This window comes from Dendropsophus ebraccatus, chromosome 14 (genome assembly GCF_027789765.1).
Source record: "Dendropsophus ebraccatus isolate aDenEbr1 chromosome 14, aDenEbr1.pat, whole genome shotgun sequence".
NCBI lineage: Eukaryota > Metazoa > Chordata > Amphibia > Anura > Hylidae > Dendropsophus > Dendropsophus ebraccatus.
The window spans coordinates 21,322,848-21,342,061 of record NC_091467.1 but is presented as its reverse complement, the minus strand read 5'-3'; the positions used below and the strand labels follow the sequence as shown (position 1 = coordinate 21,342,061).

The 19,214-nt window shown below is 43.8% G+C and overlaps 2 protein-coding genes across 5 annotated transcripts in view; one reads left to right on the top strand and one right to left on the bottom strand.

Annotated features, from left to right (window-relative positions):
• Positions 1-6,890, top strand: part of LRRC46 (leucine rich repeat containing 46) — an 8,254-nt gene extending 1,364 nt beyond the window's left edge. Inside the window, exons 2-7 of one of the 2 annotated variants that reach the window (XM_069953255.1) lie at positions 2,637-2,745; positions 3,547-3,593; positions 4,375-4,484; positions 4,576-4,645; positions 5,616-5,764; positions 5,895-6,890. In XM_069953255.1, coding sequence (XP_069809356.1) covers positions 2,637-2,745; positions 3,547-3,593; positions 4,375-4,484; positions 4,576-4,645; positions 5,616-5,764; positions 5,895-6,607 — 1,198 coding nt within the window. In that variant the 3' untranslated portion in view covers positions 6,608-6,890. The remainder of the gene's footprint in view (positions 1-2,636; positions 2,746-3,546; positions 3,594-4,374; positions 4,485-4,575; positions 4,646-5,615; positions 5,765-5,894) is intronic. The other variant, XM_069953253.1, reaches the window with a different exon arrangement.
• On the bottom strand, positions 6,572-19,214 carry SCRN2 (secernin 2). 3 transcript variants are annotated; one of them, XM_069953258.1, is made up of 8 exons: positions 19,142-19,214; positions 11,324-11,495; positions 11,050-11,231; positions 10,690-10,889; positions 10,339-10,554; positions 7,972-8,137; positions 7,363-7,543; positions 6,572-6,925 (listed from the first exon to the last, which is right to left on the bottom strand). In XM_069953258.1, the coding sequence occupies exons 2-8, from the start codon at positions 11,489-11,491 to the stop codon at positions 6,755-6,757; spliced, it is 1,284 nt and encodes a 427-aa protein (XP_069809359.1). In that variant the 5' UTR covers positions 11,492-11,495; positions 19,142-19,214; the 3' UTR covers positions 6,572-6,754. The 3 variants fall into 3 exon arrangements, with proteins under 3 accessions (XP_069809359.1, XP_069809357.1, XP_069809358.1); XM_069953256.1 differs by lacking the exon at positions 19,142-19,214 and adding an exon at positions 14,458-14,584; XM_069953257.1 differs by lacking the exon at positions 19,142-19,214 and adding an exon at positions 14,468-14,584.

Below are 19,214 nucleotides of genomic sequence, written 5' to 3'. Positions count from 1 at the left end.
TATAATAAGCCGAGGACGTGTATGATTATACCCCTATCTGTATTATAAGCCAAGGACGTGTATGATTATAACCCTATCTGTATAATAAGCCAAGGACGTGTATGATTATAACCCTATCTGTATAATAAGCCGAGGACGTGTATGATTATAACCCTATGAGTATTATAAGCCGAGGACGTGTATGATCATAACCCTATCTGTATTATAAGCCGAGGACGTGTATGATTATAACCCTATCTGTATTATGAGCCGAATACATGTATGATCCTAACCCTATACGTATTATAAGCCGAGGACGTGTATGATTATACCCCTATCTGTATTATAAGCCGAGAACATGTATGATTATAACCCTATGCGTATTATATGCAGAGAACATGTATGATTATAACCCCATCTGTATTATGAGCACACTATATGTATGATCCTAACCCTATCCGTATAAGCCGAGCACGTGTATGATCACAACCCTAGCTATATCATGTGCTGAGCTCGTGTATGATCATAACCCTATCCGTATTATGAGCCGAGCATACGTATGATTATTACCCTAGCCGTATTGTGACCCCACTACATGTATTATCCTAACTCTATCCCTATTATGAGAGGAGCTCATGTATGATCATAACCCTATACGTATTATGAGCCCACTACATGTATGATAATAACCCTATACGTATTATGAGCCCACTACATGTATGATAATAACCCTATACGTATTATGAGCCCACTACATGTATGATAATAACCCTATACGTATTATGAGCCCACTACATGTATGATCATAACCATAGCCATATTGTGAGCCGAGCACGTGTATGATCATAACACCAGTCCTATTATGAGCCGAGCACACGTATGATCATAACCCTAGCCATATTATGAGCCGAGCACGTGTATGATTATAACCCTATCTGTATTATGAGCCGACTACATGTATGATCCTAACCCTATCCGTATTATGAGTCGAGCTCATGTATAATCATAACTACCGCCATATTATGAGCCAAGTACTTGTACGATCATAACCCTAGCCATATTATGAGCAAACATAAGTATGATCATAAGCCTAGCCGTATTATGAGCAAACATATGTATGATCATAAGCCTAGCCGTATTATGAGGCAAGCTCAGGTATGATCATAACACGACCCGGACAGATTTATTTTTCGTGTGTCATGCAGATATGACCAGGACAGGTTTTCAGACTGATTGTCGCTTTTTTCTGACAACAAACTAAGTATAGCGGAGTTCTGTTGCATGTACAATTCTTTTATGCAATTTTATACAGTTTCAGTTTGGGAGTCATCACTGAATAGGGGAAGCAACCTGAACTTTTGCCGTAGTCAATCCTCTCTGTCCAGGCAGACTTAAAGGGGTACTCCAGGAGAAAAAAAATGTTTTCAATTTAACTTGTATCAGAAAGTGGCAGAGATTTGTAATTTACTTTTACTATTAAAAAATCTTTAGTCTTCCCATACTTATCAGCTGCTGTATGTCCTGCAGGAAGTGGTGTATTCTTTCCATTCTGACACAGTGCTCTCTGCTGCCACCTCTGTCCATGTCAGGGACTGTCCAGAGCAGTAGCAAATTCCCATAGAAAACCTGTACTGATCTCTAAACTGGAAATAATACACTACTTACTGCAGGACACACAGCAGCTGATAAGTACTTTGAGGACTGTAGATTTTTTTTTAAGTAAATTACAAATCTAGCACTAGTTATTTGAAAGAGGTTTTTGTTTGCTGGAGTACCCCTTTAAGGCTATGTTCACACAATGTATATTTTTGTAAAACCACGGCCGTAGTACAATGGCCGTGAATAGTACAGAAATATACGTTACATAGCCATCTATGGGATCCCAGCCGCAGAAACCTATGTCAGTGCACACTGTAAAGCGAGCGGCTCCGGCTGCACGCTCCATAGTGTGCTGTGGGGAGTTCTGATGCGGGCGCGCATGGATGCGCCCGCATCAGAACTCTGCAGCCCGAAAGATCATCTGGCTGGTACTGCAGTACCGGCCGGGATGATCTTTTCAGAGTCCGGCCGTTCCACGGAACGCCCGGTCTCTTACTGCATGTGAACATAGCCTAAGGCCGTATTAGAGGGCGATCAACCGATGAGCGGCAATTGCTTACTCATCAGCCTATCACTCTATTACATGGGAGGATATCTACCTGAATTGTGAAATGGATCCTTTACAATGGAGCTGTTTGCTTGTTTTACTGATAGGTGGGGGTCTTAGCAGTGAGACCCCTACTGATCAAATGCTGTTTATGATGACAAGTACACTTTAAGTTATCCCCTATCAATAGGGGTAAACAAGCTGATTCATAAGTGATAATAAGTTGATTAGTGGGGGTCTGACCACTAGGATCCTCATGTATCGATAGGACAGGGACATAATTTTGTGGCCTGCTGTCCCATAGACAATGAATCGAGCAGAGGCTATGTATGCACAGTGTGCTGCATTCATTCTGGGGGCAAATATGTCCATGTTCTCGGGATCTTTTTAAGAGCACAATGGCCAAACCCCCACTGATCAGCTTGGATAGAGAATATATTCTTTAGATGGGAATACCCCTTTACACCAACCTTCGCCTTTATACATTTGCCCTCAATTTGTTTCCCTGTAGGTCTCAGCCGTTGCTCCATCTACACACAGTGAGACTAGACCGAGAAGGCATCACAGTGCTGAAGAATCTGGAGATGGTGAAGGAGGTGCAGAGCCTATACCTGCAAGAGGTAACCTGATCCCTGCTCCTAGCAACAATAAACAAGAGGGAACCTTACCTGTTACCTTCACAGGGGTGTATCCTGCTATGACTTCAGATACAGACCCATTTCTGTTTTCTTTTGTTCTAACACCCACTTAGTTTAGTTGCAGATAACATAAAGAGTATTCAGCGTGGCTGCCAGCATACAAGTCATGGCCTGTCTTGTAGGAGGATGCTACAGCCTATGCAATGCTTTTGTTATGACTTCAGCCCAAGAGATACTGCTACGCGCTGTTTGGCATTTTAGGCCATGTTCACACAACATAAGTTCCGTACTAATCACGGCCGTTGTTGCAACGGCCTTGATTGGTACAGAACCTACGTTGCGCTGTAGGCCGAGGGAATCCCGGCCAGAGTGTATACACTCCGGCCGGGATCCCTAGCGGCGCCGTAGAAAACTGACATGTCAGTTTTCTGCAGCCGCTATTTATTAAATAGTGCATAGGGTGCAGTGGGGAGTTCTGATGCGGGTGCGCACGGATGCGTCTGCATCAGAACTCTGCGGCGCTAGATATCATCTGGTCGGTACTGCAGTCAGTTAGCGGGTCCCAACCCCACCACCACCATGATGGTGACGCTTCTGCATGCATTGCCAAACTACTCTCCTATCTCCCCTCTGTGTTATAACCCCCGTTTTATATTTCTTATAGCTTTAACTGTCATGAACCTTCGCGGTTACTATATAAAGAAATCTTAACTTAAAATCTTACAGGAATTTTAACTTTATTGAACGCGCCATGTGATCATCAGTTTTCTCAATTTTTTTTAGAATCAAATAAAGAAGATCGAAAATCTAGATGTTCTCAAGAACCTGCGGTGAGTGTGCGCAGAAGCATCAGCATCCGTGTGCTGGCTGATACCATCATGATAATACTGCTTATCTGCTTACACCGCGGTAGAACATAACCTGAAATTTGGCTGACACTGCCTTAGTATTGCTTACCACAAACCTGCCAGCACCTGAATGCTTGCATGTATGAATGTATGCAAACAGATGCTGAATATTGTTTCATTATCTTCCCACAGAATTGTGAGAACACAGTCTTCTACTACATGAAAAATTTTAGCCCTTGTTGCTATATAGCATTGGCAGTAGGGATGGTCCGAACCTGCCGAAGTTCGCGTTCGTACGAACCCAGACTCTCAGCAATGATTCCCGCTGTCTTAAACCTCCGTGCAGAGGGTGGATACAGCAGGAGGACCGCCTGGAAAACCGGGATACAGCCACAGCCATAGGCTGTATTCCAGTTTTCCAGGCGGTCTTCCCGCTTTATCCACCCTCTCCATGGAGGTTTAAGAAAGCGGGAATCATTGCCGAGAGTCCGGGTTCGTACGAACCCGAACTTCGGCAGGTTCGGACCATCCCTAATTGGCAGTATCTAATGTATCTAGTGACTGACTGCCAGCATCTTTAACGCAGTTAGTACTAGATTGGCATTGTCTGAAACAGAGCGGTACTTGAGTGGCAACTATTTTTCACCTATTTATTACTACACTGGACCTGTCAAAGTGGCCTAAAGCAATAATCTTGTACCTATAGTTCACTGAAATGATTGTTTTAATGGTATTACTTATTTTAAGCACACTTCTCTCCAAGGTTCCTTAGTCTTTCTTGGAACAGAGTAGAGGAAATCCAAAACCTCCGGGGTCTGACAAGTCTGCAGTTCCTGGACATATCCCACAATTTGATCAAGAGGCTGGATGCAAGTGAGTCATGAGATCGATCCTTCTGTATTAAAATGTGAGCAATAGACTGACACGTCTATCATTTAGGTGACTTTTTTTCCCCCCTGTTCAGGTGAATTACCTCAGAGTCTCCTCATCTTGGACCTTACCGGAAATTCATGCACTAAGGCAAAAGAATACAAGTGAGTCATCTACATCTATAAGCTTTCATAAAAGGTTATGCTGCACAAGACATGCCACTTACATATCCTTAAAGAGGGTTGTCCTGGATATGAAGTAAGGGTCCTATTACATGGGATAATAATCTGCCCAATAATAAAAGGCAACGATCAGCATTGACCGATCGTTGTCTTTCAGCATGTTGTAAAATCATTGGCCACCGACCACGCATTGCTCAGTGTAATAGGAGATGCCTGGTCGGCAGCTGATTAAAGTATATAGAAAATAATAAAGTTTTATACTTACCTGTCCATTGTCCCTGGTGTTCTACTGCCTGTTCCCACCGCTGAAGCTTCTACACCTGTCTCTGAATTGACAGGCTGCTTAGCCAATCACTGGCAGCGGCACTGTCCCATCTCAGTCAGTGGTTGGGTGAGCGGCCTGTTACTTCAGAGATGGGTGTAGAAGCGTCAGCGGGAAACAGGAAGGAGGACAACAGGTAGCGTGAACAGGTAAGTATAAAACTATATTATTTACTATAGAAAGCAACCTTAATCATCTCTGTACAGCCCTTGCCGCTTTTTAATCAAGCCGTATAATAGGCTTTGTAAGCGAGCACTATTGGGCTGTGGCCCTAAGTTTTTTCCAGAGTCAGCTCCACTCTTATCTGTCTGGGATTGCAGCTTGGCTCCATCCGCTTGGATATCTGTAAGCTCCAATACCAGATTTAACCCATGTACAAGAGTGTGTTGCGGTTGCTGGGTAAAAAGAGACACCCTATACAATCCCTTTAAAAGGTAAACTTCTGACAGTTTATAACCACTATGTTACTTTGTGCTTTTCCTTGGTAGAACTGTGCAGGTCAGTCGTGACAAATATTCTCTTTTTTATCAAAATGAATATTTGGTAGTCACAGCCACTCCCCTTTTATATCTATAATGAAATGTTATGAGACCCTGACCTATTTGTTTTTCTATTTGCTTCTCTGATCAGACAGCAAATACTAGAGGCCTTACCCTTCATTCAAAAACTGGACGGAGAGACAGTGAGAGACTCCCTAAGTGACGACGAGGATGAGGAGGAGGAGGATGGAAGTATCAGTGATGACAGTGATGAGACATGTCTGCCCTTTGATGCTTCAGGTACAGTAAGATGTGTCAGTACCACATTCAGACACTGGCACATTTATCTGATAGCTCTGCACACTTGATACTGACCCATTATCAAGTACTGATAGCAAATCAGTCATTTTTGATGCACTCTCCTCCTCAGGCAGTCTCTCATCTGTGATTCAGGAGATAATACAAAGGTCCTATCAGAGAAGACACAGGGCAATGAGAGAACATGAGGAGCGCCTATCTGAGATCAATGATACCCCGGATAAAGAGCCACTCATTCCACCCAGAAATGACACTGGCGATGAAGTGCTACAAGAACGTTCCTCCACATCTCTGCAACAAGTGACACCCTGTACATCCAAGCCACAAAATACTAGTATTTCTGTACAGAAACATCACAATTCTACTTTTGTCAAGAAGCAACTCAAAGACCAGCAGAATAATGGTGCCTGTGTACCAGCTTTCAAAACAGTCCCTAAAAATCAAGGGGCAGCCTCATCCTTCCCTGGAAGGTCAGGTGTAGGACTGAACATGACGTCTTCTAAAAAACTGCCACCTCCTTTCCCTCGATCGAAAAGTGATCGTGTTCCTACAGGAAAAACCGATACGGTTACTGCTTGTCAGAAAGACAGACAGGCTGTGTCTGCTCCTTCCACTAGGAAACTGCCCACCAAAAATACAGTGCCGACACCAGTAAAGACCGCATCTAGACTTAACCCAACCACAACTGCGGCAAGACCTCAAAATGAGAGACAGGTGACATCTGCACCTACCAAAAAGATCCTGCAGTCAAAGGAGAAGCTGCCGATGACTCAACCCAAAGTCAGTGCTAGTAGTGCACAGGGACCAAGAAAAAAGACCACGTGATTATTTTGATTTCTATGTGATTTTATAATTGGTGATTGTTTTAGCAACAAGCATATTAAACAGATCATTATCATTGTTGTTACTGCCTGGATGAGTGATGTCATCAGACAGGGCAGTGACACCACAAGGGGAGGCAGATGGTGCTTTTTAATGGTTTTCTTCTCTGTATAAAGCAACTTCCTTCTCCACACATGAAAGAAAAAGGTCAGACAGGTCTGAAAGGTCAGGAGTCGGTGTTCCACTGAGAATATTGTTGACCAATAAAAGATTTTCAGCCTCCATCTTCTTTTGCTTGTCCTGTAGGTTCTGCTGAGTGTTCTGTGTGAATAGAAAGGAGTTTGTTGATGCTCTTGCTACCTTTGTATTCAGAGGTCCATACTGTCATATCCAACACCTGGATGAATGAAAATGCAGTCCTATATGCAGACATCATGGACGCCTGGCAGATTGACATATAGCTTTGTGCAAAAAGTTCTGGGGTAAGGCTGAGTTCACACTACGTTTTTGCAATCCGCTTTTGTAATCCGTCTTTTATAATAGAAGGCAATGGAAAAACGGATCAAAATGAATGCACACAAATGCATCAGTTTTTTTAGCTGCACACACAAAACAGTAGGTAATTTTTAACCATGACTTACATTATCTGTGGACCAATAAAAAATGATTGTAATAGTGCAAGTACAGAATGAGAAGTGTATCCAATAATGTGAATTTGGATCTGACAATATGGCTGTGTCTAGTGCAGTATTTCATACCTCTTTCCCTTCAGATGCCTCAAGTGCCCTCTGATGATGCCTGTAGAGCTCATGTCTTCTGTCTACCTGTGTCTGAAAGCGAGGAGTTTGCCTGAGAGGGTCATTTTCTCCAAAAGTGGGTGATAACACCCTGGGCACTTGTGTCACTCGTGGACCAAACACAAAAGGTTTAAATACAGACCTGTGAGAAACAGGGACACAATCATCCAGACAATTCCTTTAAAAGGGTTGTACAGGGTTAAAAATACATGGCTACTTCCTTTCAGAACTGTCCCACATCTTTCTATGGGTTGTGACTGAATAGAATCTTCTATTCTCCCCTCCCCTCCCGCCAATAAACTTTTTTGTTGACATCTTTTGGTGACATCTTGAGTGGCTCTGGTGCAGGGGCGCAGTGCTGGAGGTAGGTAACAGTAACATTTTGCTGCACTTAAATCTATTTGATATCTGATTATCTTAGAAGTTGAGCTGCATGTGGAAGGTAGGTATGCCAGGTGATGTATAGCACTTAGAGGTGAAAATGGACTTTAATTACTTTAAGAAGCCAGCCAAGCCCCTGAACAACTCTACGGCATTTATAATTCAATGGTAACATCAGTGGTCTCTAACCTGGATGGATCAGGTGTAGCCGTCAGTAGATGGATGCACGGCAAGTGAGGACACCGAGGAAGCACAGACACCATACTGGATGTAGTACGGAAGCCCCCAGAGTCCATGCAGATCCCACTCTCCTTATTTCTCAAAAGCTGCATCATTGACTCTGCTGTAATATGTCCTAAAAGATAAGTCTGCGTTACTTGGATCACGCTGTACTGAGGATTAACGTATTCATTCAAATAAATGAGAAAGTTGGACCAACTTGTGGCATGGATTCCACATTGTGCCCTCATGTGCTTGGTGTGTAGCTGCCAGGAGAAGCCATAGACTGCTTTCCCAAGGGTAACCATCAGGCATAACCACAATTGCGGGTACGCCGCTCCTCTGCGGGTTCGTGGTTATGGGACAAGAATGTGGCAAATCTACTGAACGCATCACTTACACCTTAAGGCCCTATTCCACGGAACGATTATCGTCCGTATTCAGTCAATATCGACCGCTACGGACGATAATGGTCCCGTGGAATAGAGTGCAACGATCAGCCGACATCGTTCATGTCGGCTGATCGTTGCAGTCGCTTGTTTTTCAACATGTTGAAAACAAGCGACTGATACAGCAACGATCTGCTGCCGTCGCTCCGTTGAATTGGCGCATCGGCAGCAGACGCTGCTGTATCCTATGGGCTGCCCGGACGATCAGCAGTCACCCGGGCAGCCCCCCCGCAGCTCCCCGCCGCCCCTCCCGCACTCACCCGCTCGCTGCTGCCGCGTTAAATAGCGGCGGCAGCGAGCGGGGAACGAACGCTGAGAGCGTTCATTTGCTCCTCTAAACGACCTGTGAAATAGGGCCTTTACACTGTCAGCACCTCTGTTCCGGTTCAGCTGCTGACAGATTCACTTAAATCACTGTAATGTAATGCCTTTACCTTGGAGCTTTTTGTATTACCTATGCTGCTGTAACACACAGAATTTTCCCCATGGTGGGACTACAAATGAGTTATCTTATCTTACTTAAAAACAGCAATTTGCACTCTCTTAAGGCCCTATTACACTAAACTTGTGTAATAGAAGACAACAATCAGCGGATATGAACGATGTCGGCTGATCATTGCAGTCGTTTGTCTTCCAAGATGTTGAAAGACAAACGACTAATATAGCAACAATCTGCTGCCATCGCTGCATGGAATAGGAGCGGCGGCAGCAGACTGCTGCTATTGGCTGCCCGGACGATCTAGCGATTACCCAGGCAGGCCCCCCCCAGTACTCACCCGCTCAATGCCGACGACTGTAATAGCACAGGCAGCGAGTGGGGTACAAGGAGCAAACGAGCGCTGAAAGCGCTTGTTTGACCCTCTCTGTCGCCCCGTGTAATAGGGGCTTTACATGTATGTGGTACACATCTGACTTTACCAACATTGCTCCGTGGGACAACCCCTTCAAAAGGTCCTTTTAGGCACATTGATATTTGCTCATGCCGGCCCTTTTACATAGGCCAGTTATTGGGCATGAGCTTTCCTAAGAACGCTTATTTGTCCCATATAAAAGGCCAAAGCCCCAAAAACTTTAAAAACAGCAAGGGGTGGGTGAGAAAACAAACAAGTGAACTCACCCATCCCCATGCCTCTGTTGCGTTGCTCCAGGATCTTGTTTATCACCGCCAGCTGTCATCTTCTGCAGGAAACTGGGTACATCACATACTTGGCTCCTGCAGCAGCAACTTCATGGCCTGGCTTAACGATTGCCCGCTCATCTGATGAGTGATTAAGGCAGTGTCCCACTCCAGTCACTCATTGGCTGGGCAGGCAATCACTCAGGAAGGGCATGATGTTGCAGCTAGCGGAGCTGCAGCCCCCCAGCTGATGTGAACAGGACCTGGGAGCGCCAGTACAGAGGCACGGGGATCGAGTTCATATGTTTGTTATTTTCTCACCCACCCCCGTCTGCCTGCCATTTTTACAGCCCGTGGGACTTCTCCTTTAAAGCAAATGTACCATCAGTACATTTGCTTTAAGTTTTGCACATGGATAGAACAGCGTGGGGAAGCACTGGCCAGGAGTGAAGCACTGGAGGCAGGCTGGCTCGCCCCCTGTAGGAGGAAACCCCGGCCAATGCTTCACCTCCGGCTGATGCCCGGGAATAGAACGGCACAGTATGCAGGAATCGGGCCGCGGTTCAAGAGAAGGACCAGTGTGCGCCGATCTACCCATGTGCAAAAATTAAAGGGAATGTACTGATGGTACATTCGCTTTAAGATCTAAGTGCAGTGGAGTTGTAGCTACTTTGTTATGGAAGAACAAAAACAACCCCAAAACACTGCCCTAAAAGTGATCTAAATAAGAAGCGAAAGATGTGGGGCTCCTTGCTCTTCTTACCACCTTACCTTCTTCTTTCTGCAGTAGTTCCTGCCCGGCTTTGTATCTTGCTTTTGCTGCCTCCATACGCACTGGCTGTGTCTTCAAAGAATAGACTGTCCTGAAGTTGAAATCTTCAGTGCCATTCCACCAATCCTGTGCCAAGGCATGTGATCGGAGCTGAGGGTGCTCCTGCCATATTGAGGTGCCTATGCTCAGCTGGTTAGAGATGTTCCGGGCACCCTCTGTGTAGAAAAGGTATTACATTCTCGTGCTCAATCTTTTACATTTCCTATTGTAGTGGTCATGCTTTTCCAACAGTGCCAGGATTGTGGCAGAGTGATATCTTTTTCATACATTCTTTGCCTTGTAAAGCTTACCTGTAATTCTCTCAGCCGCCCAGTATGGACCAGCAGTCTCGAGCACATAGGCCTCTAAGCGGTCACACAGCAAAAACGTATTGTGATACATGAAAGGCTGGGGCTCTTCCTTGCAGCTACCTCCTTGTCCATATTGGCCAAGCAGATCAGTGATCACCCCGACAGCATCTTTAGCAGAATGGGCACGCTCCAGTGCCAGTCTACACGGAAAGCAAGAATGGGATGTACAGTAGAGGAACGGGACAGAGGAGGTTTTATATATATATATATATATATATATATATATATATATATAACCAAAACTCACCTACTAACTTGCTAATATAGTGTTTTTATAGCTTTTTAGGTTAATTTTCTCACCTGACCAAATCCATGCCAAGGAGTGCATCACGCTCTTCTACTGGTTCCTTGGTCCACACAGCCTCATTCCCAATACAGACCCCCAATTCATTGGCACCCATTTCTGCACCCCATAACCAAGCTGGGCGACTTAACAGTACAGCTAGCGTCTTTGGTGCTTGCTCCACTTCCACGTAGGTGCACTAACCAGTAAACAACAAGTGTTTATTACATATAAGATATGCATACAGCAGTCATACAGCAAAAGAAAATGCACTGTGTTGACTTATCTTACCATAACCTTTGACCCTGGCGGGTGTGTGGCTGCACCATAATACACCACTTCCTGGACCTCCATACTAGGTCGGTCTGAGTTCTTTGCGAAAACTACAACTTCTGAGAGTGAGGCTGGAGGAAGCGACACAAAGCAGTCACAGGAGCTGGGGTACTCTGCGGCGGACATGTTTCTGTAGACAGATAAAAAGAAGGGTTTTGTCACTTTGTACTTGTTCCTCTTCTGCCCTCTAAATAATCCCTACAAAGTCTGTTTCTAAAGATTTAAATATGTCAGACATTGTGGAAAAATTAAAGGGGGACTATCAAGTAACAAGAGGGCAGTGTTACTTAGGTTTGGATCAATGAGTTGTTGGATTCTCCAGTCCTTCCACTATTTCCTGTGGTATCTTATTTGTCAGTACGGCCTACAGTGGATGAGGTCTTCTTGTGGATTTCTTACTAGCTTTCAATTTACTAGAATTCTGCCTTTCTGTCTGGCCAAGCTTCTAGCTTCAGTTACAGGAGGAGGGCATCTGTTATATTGGTTGTTGGTCACTTAAGTATAAGAGTTTTATTTTTTCCATAGGTACCAAGAGGTTGCCCTGTTGGATCAGTGGTCGCTCCTTTATTTATTGGAGCTGCTGTTCTGGTTTATTCTACTAATTTATCTTTGTACCCAGAAATTTTCTCTGTTTGCCATCCCTGGTTAGAAATGGAGAGAGAGTTGTATCCTTTTTTCGAACACTTGCTTCCTCTTTGCCCCCATCCTGATGTGGTCATCATCCATATGGGGGGGGGGCAATGATCAAAACTTTGGACCTAATTTGCAATTCGGGAGATGAAATGTGGCAAGGCTCTTCTCCAATGCATTTTTTTTCAGAGATAGTTCATACATCGGAATGGAATAAACATGCATACATGTTAAAGGGGCTGGGGTGGGGCAGTATGCCACCATTTTTTGAAGAAAAAACACACCATATCCTGCAATTTTTAAAAACTAACCCCCCCCCCAAAAAAAAAAAAAAAAAATTAAGTATGATGTTTTATATTTTCCATTGACTCCCAGCTAATGTGGTAAATATGGTGTTTGGGTTTTTTCTTACAATACTAGAATACTTTTTTGTAAGTTTCAGCTTTTGCTCATTTAAAGTTAATCATTTCAAGCCAATAAACCGTGGAATGTGCTGAACAAAGCAAAGGCCATCAAAACTACATGCTATACCTGTGATCTATCTATCTATCTATCTATCTATCTCCTATGTATTCTCTATCTACCTACCTACCTATCTCTCTCTTTCTCTATCCCTCTATCCCTCTTTTTATCTATCCCTGTGACGCACAGATAATATAATCTTGATAATACATAACTGCATTGTTGCATACACTACAGTAAGTATATGCAGTTCAGCATCATGTGCCCTGTATGGAGAGGGCACCTGAGAATGTCTGGCACCAGAAGCATGTGACTGCTACGAATTTTAAAGCGACTCTGTAACCACACCCTGACCCTCCCAAACCACTTGTACCTTTGGATAGCTGCTTTTAATCCAAGATCTGTCCTGGGGTCCGTTCGGCAGGTGATGCAGTTATTGTCCTAAAAAACAACTTTCAAACTTGCAGCCCTGTGTCAAACGGACGCGGCCTACAATATCTGTGCCCTAACTTTCCACCACCCCTCCGTCCCTCCTCCCCACCCTCTTCATCATTAGGAACGCCTCTAGAACATTTTCTCCTGTCTGAACATTGCACAGGTGCCTTAACGATACAGCCCATGTGCCGTGCTGACACAAGTGGGGAATAGGAGACAATCTGCGTGGAGCATTCCTAATGATGAGGAGGGCGGGGACGAGGGACAGAGAGGGTGTGCCAGCCTAATGCATACACAATCTAGGCCACGCCCATTGGGCACAGGGCTGCAAGTTAAAAAGTTGTTTTTTAGGACAATAACTGCATCATCTGCCAAACGGACCCCATCACCTGCCAAAGGTACAAGCGGTTTGGGGGGGTTAGATTGTGGGTACAGAGTTGCTTTAAAGGGGTGCTTCTAGCCTTCCAGTACTTATCAGATGCTGTATGTCCTGCAGGAAGTTGTGTATTCTTTCCAGTCTGACACAGTGCTCTCTGCTGCCACCTCTGTCCATGTCAGAAATGGTCCAGAGCAGCAGCAACCCCATAGAAAACCTCTCCTGCTTTGGACAGTTCCTGACATGGACAGAGGTGGCAGCAGAAAGCACTGTGTCAGACTGGAAAGGATACTCCACTTCCTGCAGGACATACAGCAGCTGATAAGTACTGGAAGGCTAGAAGTACCCCTTTAAAATTTTTAGTAGTCACATGCTTCTGGTGCCAGACATTCTCAGGTGCCCCCTTCACTTTAATACTGATTGTAAAGTACTTTTATATCCCAATTAGATCAGTATATATTGGTTGTATTTGAGCGCTGTATGGTGGTATTATTTTTGCAGCATTTGGAGGCAGGACTGTATAAGCAATTAAAAAGGGGGGTTATATGGCCATTTTATTGCACAGTACTTTAGTACTAAATATGGCTGAACACTAAAAAAAGGTGGATCGTCCCTGTTGTTACGTGTCCTCACCAAATGACTGCAATCTCTGCAGCCGCAAATCACTGCCAACCTGCATATTCAGCTGACATGGCAGCAATTTAGACAATTCCTATTAAAGTATATCTATAAGTGCCTGTTCACACATTCAGGTTTTTAATCACAATTTCTAATTACAAAGCCAAGAGCAGGTGATAATAGGAGGACACGTATACAGGGGAGACCGATACTTCTGCTCTTTTCAAATGTTTCCAGCTTTGTATTCAATAAATTGCAATTCAAAGCCTGAACGTGTGAACACGTAGGAGACATAGGAGGACACGTGAAAGGGTTAATGCTCCTCATTGTTATAAGAAGATGATTGGCAGGTCAACGCCTACTTTTATTTACATATATGTTATATATCCCGCCTCCCTCTCATGGCTCACAATAACATATACATGCAAGTTGTGGCAACAGGAATCAAGACTGCAGCAGGTTACACACATGCCAAAGCAACATCAACTTCCCACATGTATATACTTTCCACACAGAGCGTCATTCATATCTGTGCTTTGTCCCCTGTAATTTAAACCACGCGGTATAATACCCGGGATTACTTAATCTTCTCCTTGTAGATCTTAGTAGGGTTGTTGGAGCTTCAGATACTGCTGAGTGTGTGCAGACACCTAGTAGTAGGCTGTGACCAGGCTGAACTCTGGAGCTGTCAGGGCCAGATGGTGTAGGCCGCGTGGAGAGTCAGTGCCCCTAGAGGATTTAAATGGAATTGCATAGATTTTTTTTTTCATTAAAGGTAATCATTATCTTCAGCTTACAAAGATCCCCTAATAACTCCAGATCCAGCGGTATAGTACCATATTTCAGGTTTGGAAATCCTCCTGCAAAGTCCCAGTTTGGCCCATTGACATGTAGCCTCATCCATTTTATACGTTTTCCCCCAACCTCTTTATGGTACTCCGCCAATCAGAATAACCAGCAGGAATTCACATCCTCCTCCACATTAGCGCTGGGCATAAAGGAGTCCATGCTGGCATCTCTCCACCTGCCGCTCCGCCTGGCCCCTGGCAAAGCACCAGCACACACCTGTGGTCTCCGTAGCACAAGTTGCGTTGTAGTTTTCAATACTGCAATGAAATTCTTCTGTTACTATTGGAAACTGACATGATGCAGTTACAAACCGCAATGCAACCTGACCATATGTTGTGACTAGAGATGAACGCAACTCCAGCATGCTCGGGTCCGACCGTTCCACATTTGATTACCCGGTGAATATGACTGGGTGATATGGCCAAAAAATAAAATCTTTTTTTTTTTTTTTTTAAATGTATATATAGGATAGGATAGTAGTATATAGTAGTAGTTGTGGGAGTAGCATTGGCAGTTACTTGTCGTGGTGGGGGAGGGGCAGGGCACCATGCTGGCTCTGGGTCTCTCCTGCCCTGGATGATCCTTGGTGCCCGGCTGTTGCTGCTCCTGGATCTCTTGTGTTCGGGCGGTGGCAGCAGAGCTGCAACAAGCAGGAAGCGCTCTGACCTGCAAGGTGAGCAGCTTACAGTGTCACTGCTCCCCCTTGTAGGTTAGAACGCAGTTTTGTTTTTTTTATAATTGAATTAGCAAATCCCCCTAGAAAACCTCTCCTGCTCTTAACAGTTTCTGTCTCGGACAGAGGTGGCAGCAGAGAGCACTGTGTCAGACTAGGGCTGTATCCAACTTCTTCAGCCACCGATAATCAAATGCCGAATGATCGGACTTCCCAGATCTTGCCCCTTAGTCTGCTTTGGCTGAGGGTGGCGCTCTGTGCCATTGATTTTGTGCCGGTGTGCTTGGCTAGGGATTGGGGGTGGGTAGAGCTGGCGCACGGAACATGCCTTCTGCTCACTAGTTGGGTGGTATGACCTCATATCTAATGATAGTGAATAAAAACCTTCATCAGTTATGTGTCATAGTGTCCGCTTAGATATCCTGTGATATTTTGTGCTTGGCCAATGTATCTGAACTTATCATGTGTGATTCAATGTATTATGCAGATTCATAGGAGACTCCTAAACTAAGGCCAATATCTTCTACATAGCGTGAAGCGCTGCAGACCAGAATGACTTCATATACTGAGAGGTGATGGACAATCAGATAATAGGGAGCAGCTCCCTACTCCTCAGTGACTTCTATAGCATCTTCTGTGTCCAGTAAGGTAATGAACAAGTCGCCCTCTCGAAAAGAAGATCAGGAACAGTTCTGGAGTTCTACCCCCCCTCCATTGTATTCTGACATTAAAGTTTTACATATTTGTAAATTACTTCTATTTAAAGTCTTCTAGTACTTATGAGCTGCTGTATGTCCTGCAGAAAATGGCGCTCTCTGCTGCCACCTCTGTCCATGTCAGGAACTGTCCAGAGCAGTAGCAATTCCCCATGGAAAACTTCTCCTGCTCTAGACAGTTCCTGACATGGACAGAGGTGGCAGCAGAGAGCACTGAGAAAGAATACACCGATTCCTGTGGGACAAACAGCAGCTGATAAGTACTGGAATACTTGAGATTTTTAAATGGGAGGAAATTACAAATCTATATAACTTTCTGAAACCAGTTGATTTGAAAGAAAAAGATTTTCACCATTAAAGTCAATGGAGCCGGTCTGGATCTGTTATGAACAGAAGTCATGCTCGCTTATATATATATATATATATATATATATATATATATATATATATATATATATATATTTTTTTTTTTTTTTTTTTTTTTTTATTTTATTTTATTTTATTTTTTTTCAAAATCTCTGCTTCTTGCCAGTGAATGGAAACAGTCATTGCCATTATTTGGAGTCTTGTTATTGATCCTGCCCTAGTTACACAGCTGATGGACTCGTTACAGTGTATCAGTGAAACTGTAGCAGCAGCGCAAGTCACTCGTCCTGGACACTAGGCTAATAGTTCTACATTGCACCATCTCCAGCAGCCCCTGAATGTTTTCTTTCCATATAAGTGGGCAGAGATATGGCAAATGATGAGGAAATGAAACAGAAAGTCTAGATCAGAATGACTTTCTTGGAAATCATGGTCACAGTAAGAGAGCAGCACGTAGGTGACACAGAGCCCACACACTGTATGGTTTATACTGTAGAAATGAAGACGGAGTGTACAGCGCCCCCTTTTAGGAGGATTTTGTGTTCATGTTTTACACTTGGTTCACTCCTGTGATTGTTTTAGTCCTGTGATTTAAATAAAGCTGTGGCCATCTTAACACCAAAAAGTGTGTTTTGTGCCTTCATTTCGTAATCTGTTATTATTGTTGTTGGCGTTGTTTCAAGGGGAAGCGAGGGTCCATCCCATATCCAAAAGTCATGCTATCCTTCGATACCCTCAAGTATCAGCCATCGGTGGTCTCATCACCATGACCAGCTCCACTAAAATGTCCGGCTAAATTTGTTCTTTCATACATGAGCCTTTTCCACCTGATTGCTCTTACAGTAAAAAAATCCTATAGTATAGAAACTTTTTTTTCTCTCTCTAGACATAGATGATGTCCTCTTGTTACAGGTACAGTCAAAGATGTAGTGCTACCTTCGTAATGATTAGAGGTGAGCAAAATTACAGGAAGTTCGGGTTCAGGCAAACCTGAACGCACAGTGGCTGGAGACGATAGCCATACAGCAATAGGGAGCCCTGAAAAACATGGATACAGCATATGGCCCTTGGACTCCATCCATATTCTCCAGCAAGAAGGATTCAAATATGGATCATTCGGGTTCATGCGAAACTAAACTTACTGTAAGTTTACTCATCTCTTATAATGATTTGCAGACAAAAAAAAAAAAAACATTCAAAACAAAATAGTAGAATATCTTGTTTTAATATTTAAAGGATCATCATTATGTGGGAGATTTATCAAAGGGTGTAAAATTTAGATTGGCGCAAACTGCCCACAGCAGCCAATCACAGCTCAGCTCTTAGCTCTGCTAAAAGGAAAGAGGAGCTGTGATTGGTTGCTGTGGGCAGTTTGCACCAGTCTTTACCTTTACACCCTTTGATGAATCTTCCCCTATATGTTTATAGATACAACAGTATAATGCATGAATCAGTATATAGATAAATAAACCAACAGAGACCTAAAACCCTGCACGCTGCTCTGTGGTGCCAACACTCCAGCATGGGTCAATGAGCTCCTTTCCAAGAAAATCCTATAAGGCCAGATTCACACATACAATTTTTGAACCCATAGGTCAGGATTTCCTAATGCAAGTCAATACGGGCATATAGATATACATAAAACGTTGCCATTCACAGCTTAATTAAGTCCTATGGTTTTGCAATGCTTTAAAATAGGGTAATTGGATAGGTAGATACAAGGGGGGAGATTTTTAAAATCAGCAACCAATCAGATTCCACCTTTCATTTTCCAGAGAGTCTGTGAGGAATGAAAGGTGGAATCTGATTGGTTGCTAGGGGCAACTGAGCCAGTTTCACTGTACGCCATGTTTGATAATCTCCCCCACAGTGTACAGGTATAGCGTGTAAAGTATTGATGGTTTTTATTTTTTTAACACATATTAGAAATTATTAAACTTCAAATGGGCAAAAGCTTATTCTAGTATTGTAGGAAGAGAGTTGGGTTGAAATTCCCAACCAAAAAACACCATATTTGACCTGTTGGTTGGGAGTCAATGGGAAAAATATAACAGGTAATACTCAGATTGTGTTTTTGGTGGCTTTTTAGTTTTTTAAAAAATTGCAAGGTATGGAATTTTTTTGTTTTCAAGAAATGGCGCACCCCCCCCCCCCCCCCATTATGTTTTTATCAGGCATTATCTCCCCCAATTCTTTAATCAAATACACTGATTCACATGATGAAAGAATCACATGACTTGTAACGAAAAAGAAAGTGCAGGGGATAAAAGTGCCAAATAAAAAAAATTAAAAACCCTATACTAAAACACATTAAAAGGGGTATTCTGCTTGAAACTAAGTTTTGATATGTTGCTGCCCATGGGGAGAACATAGTGAATTACCTATTTGCACTGCCCCGGCTAAGACTCGGTTCACACTGAGCAAAACTGGCGGAATTCCACCAGCCTCCCCGTCATAATGATAGTCTATGGGAGGCTCGTGCACCTCCTCTTCCCGCGCTGAAGAATGAACATATTTATTCTTCAGCGTGGAGAGGAGGCACGCGAGCCTCCCATTATGGCACAGAGGCTGTCAGGATTCCGGGGCGGAGAATTCCGCCTGTCTTGCTCTGTGTGAACGGAGCCTAAAATACGGCATCTTCAGGTCCTTACCGAGACTGACTGTTCCACCTCCACTTCTGAGATTGACAGCCTGCTCAACCAATCACTGGCAAGGAAAGAAACA

Coding starts and splice junctions, on each gene's coding strand:
- SCRN2 (XM_069953258.1), bottom strand. CDS start 11,491: ATGTCCGCCGCAGAGTACCCCAGCTCCTGTGACTGCTTTGTGTCGCTT. Junction 11,232..11,323: donor CGCCAGGGTCAAAGGTTATG/GTAAGATAAGTC, acceptor TTTACTGGTTAG/TGCACCTACGTGGAAGTGGA. Junction 8,138..10,338: donor ACTACTGCAGAAAGAAGAAG/GTAAGGTGGTAA, acceptor CTTATCTTTTAG/GACATATTACAGCAGAGTCA.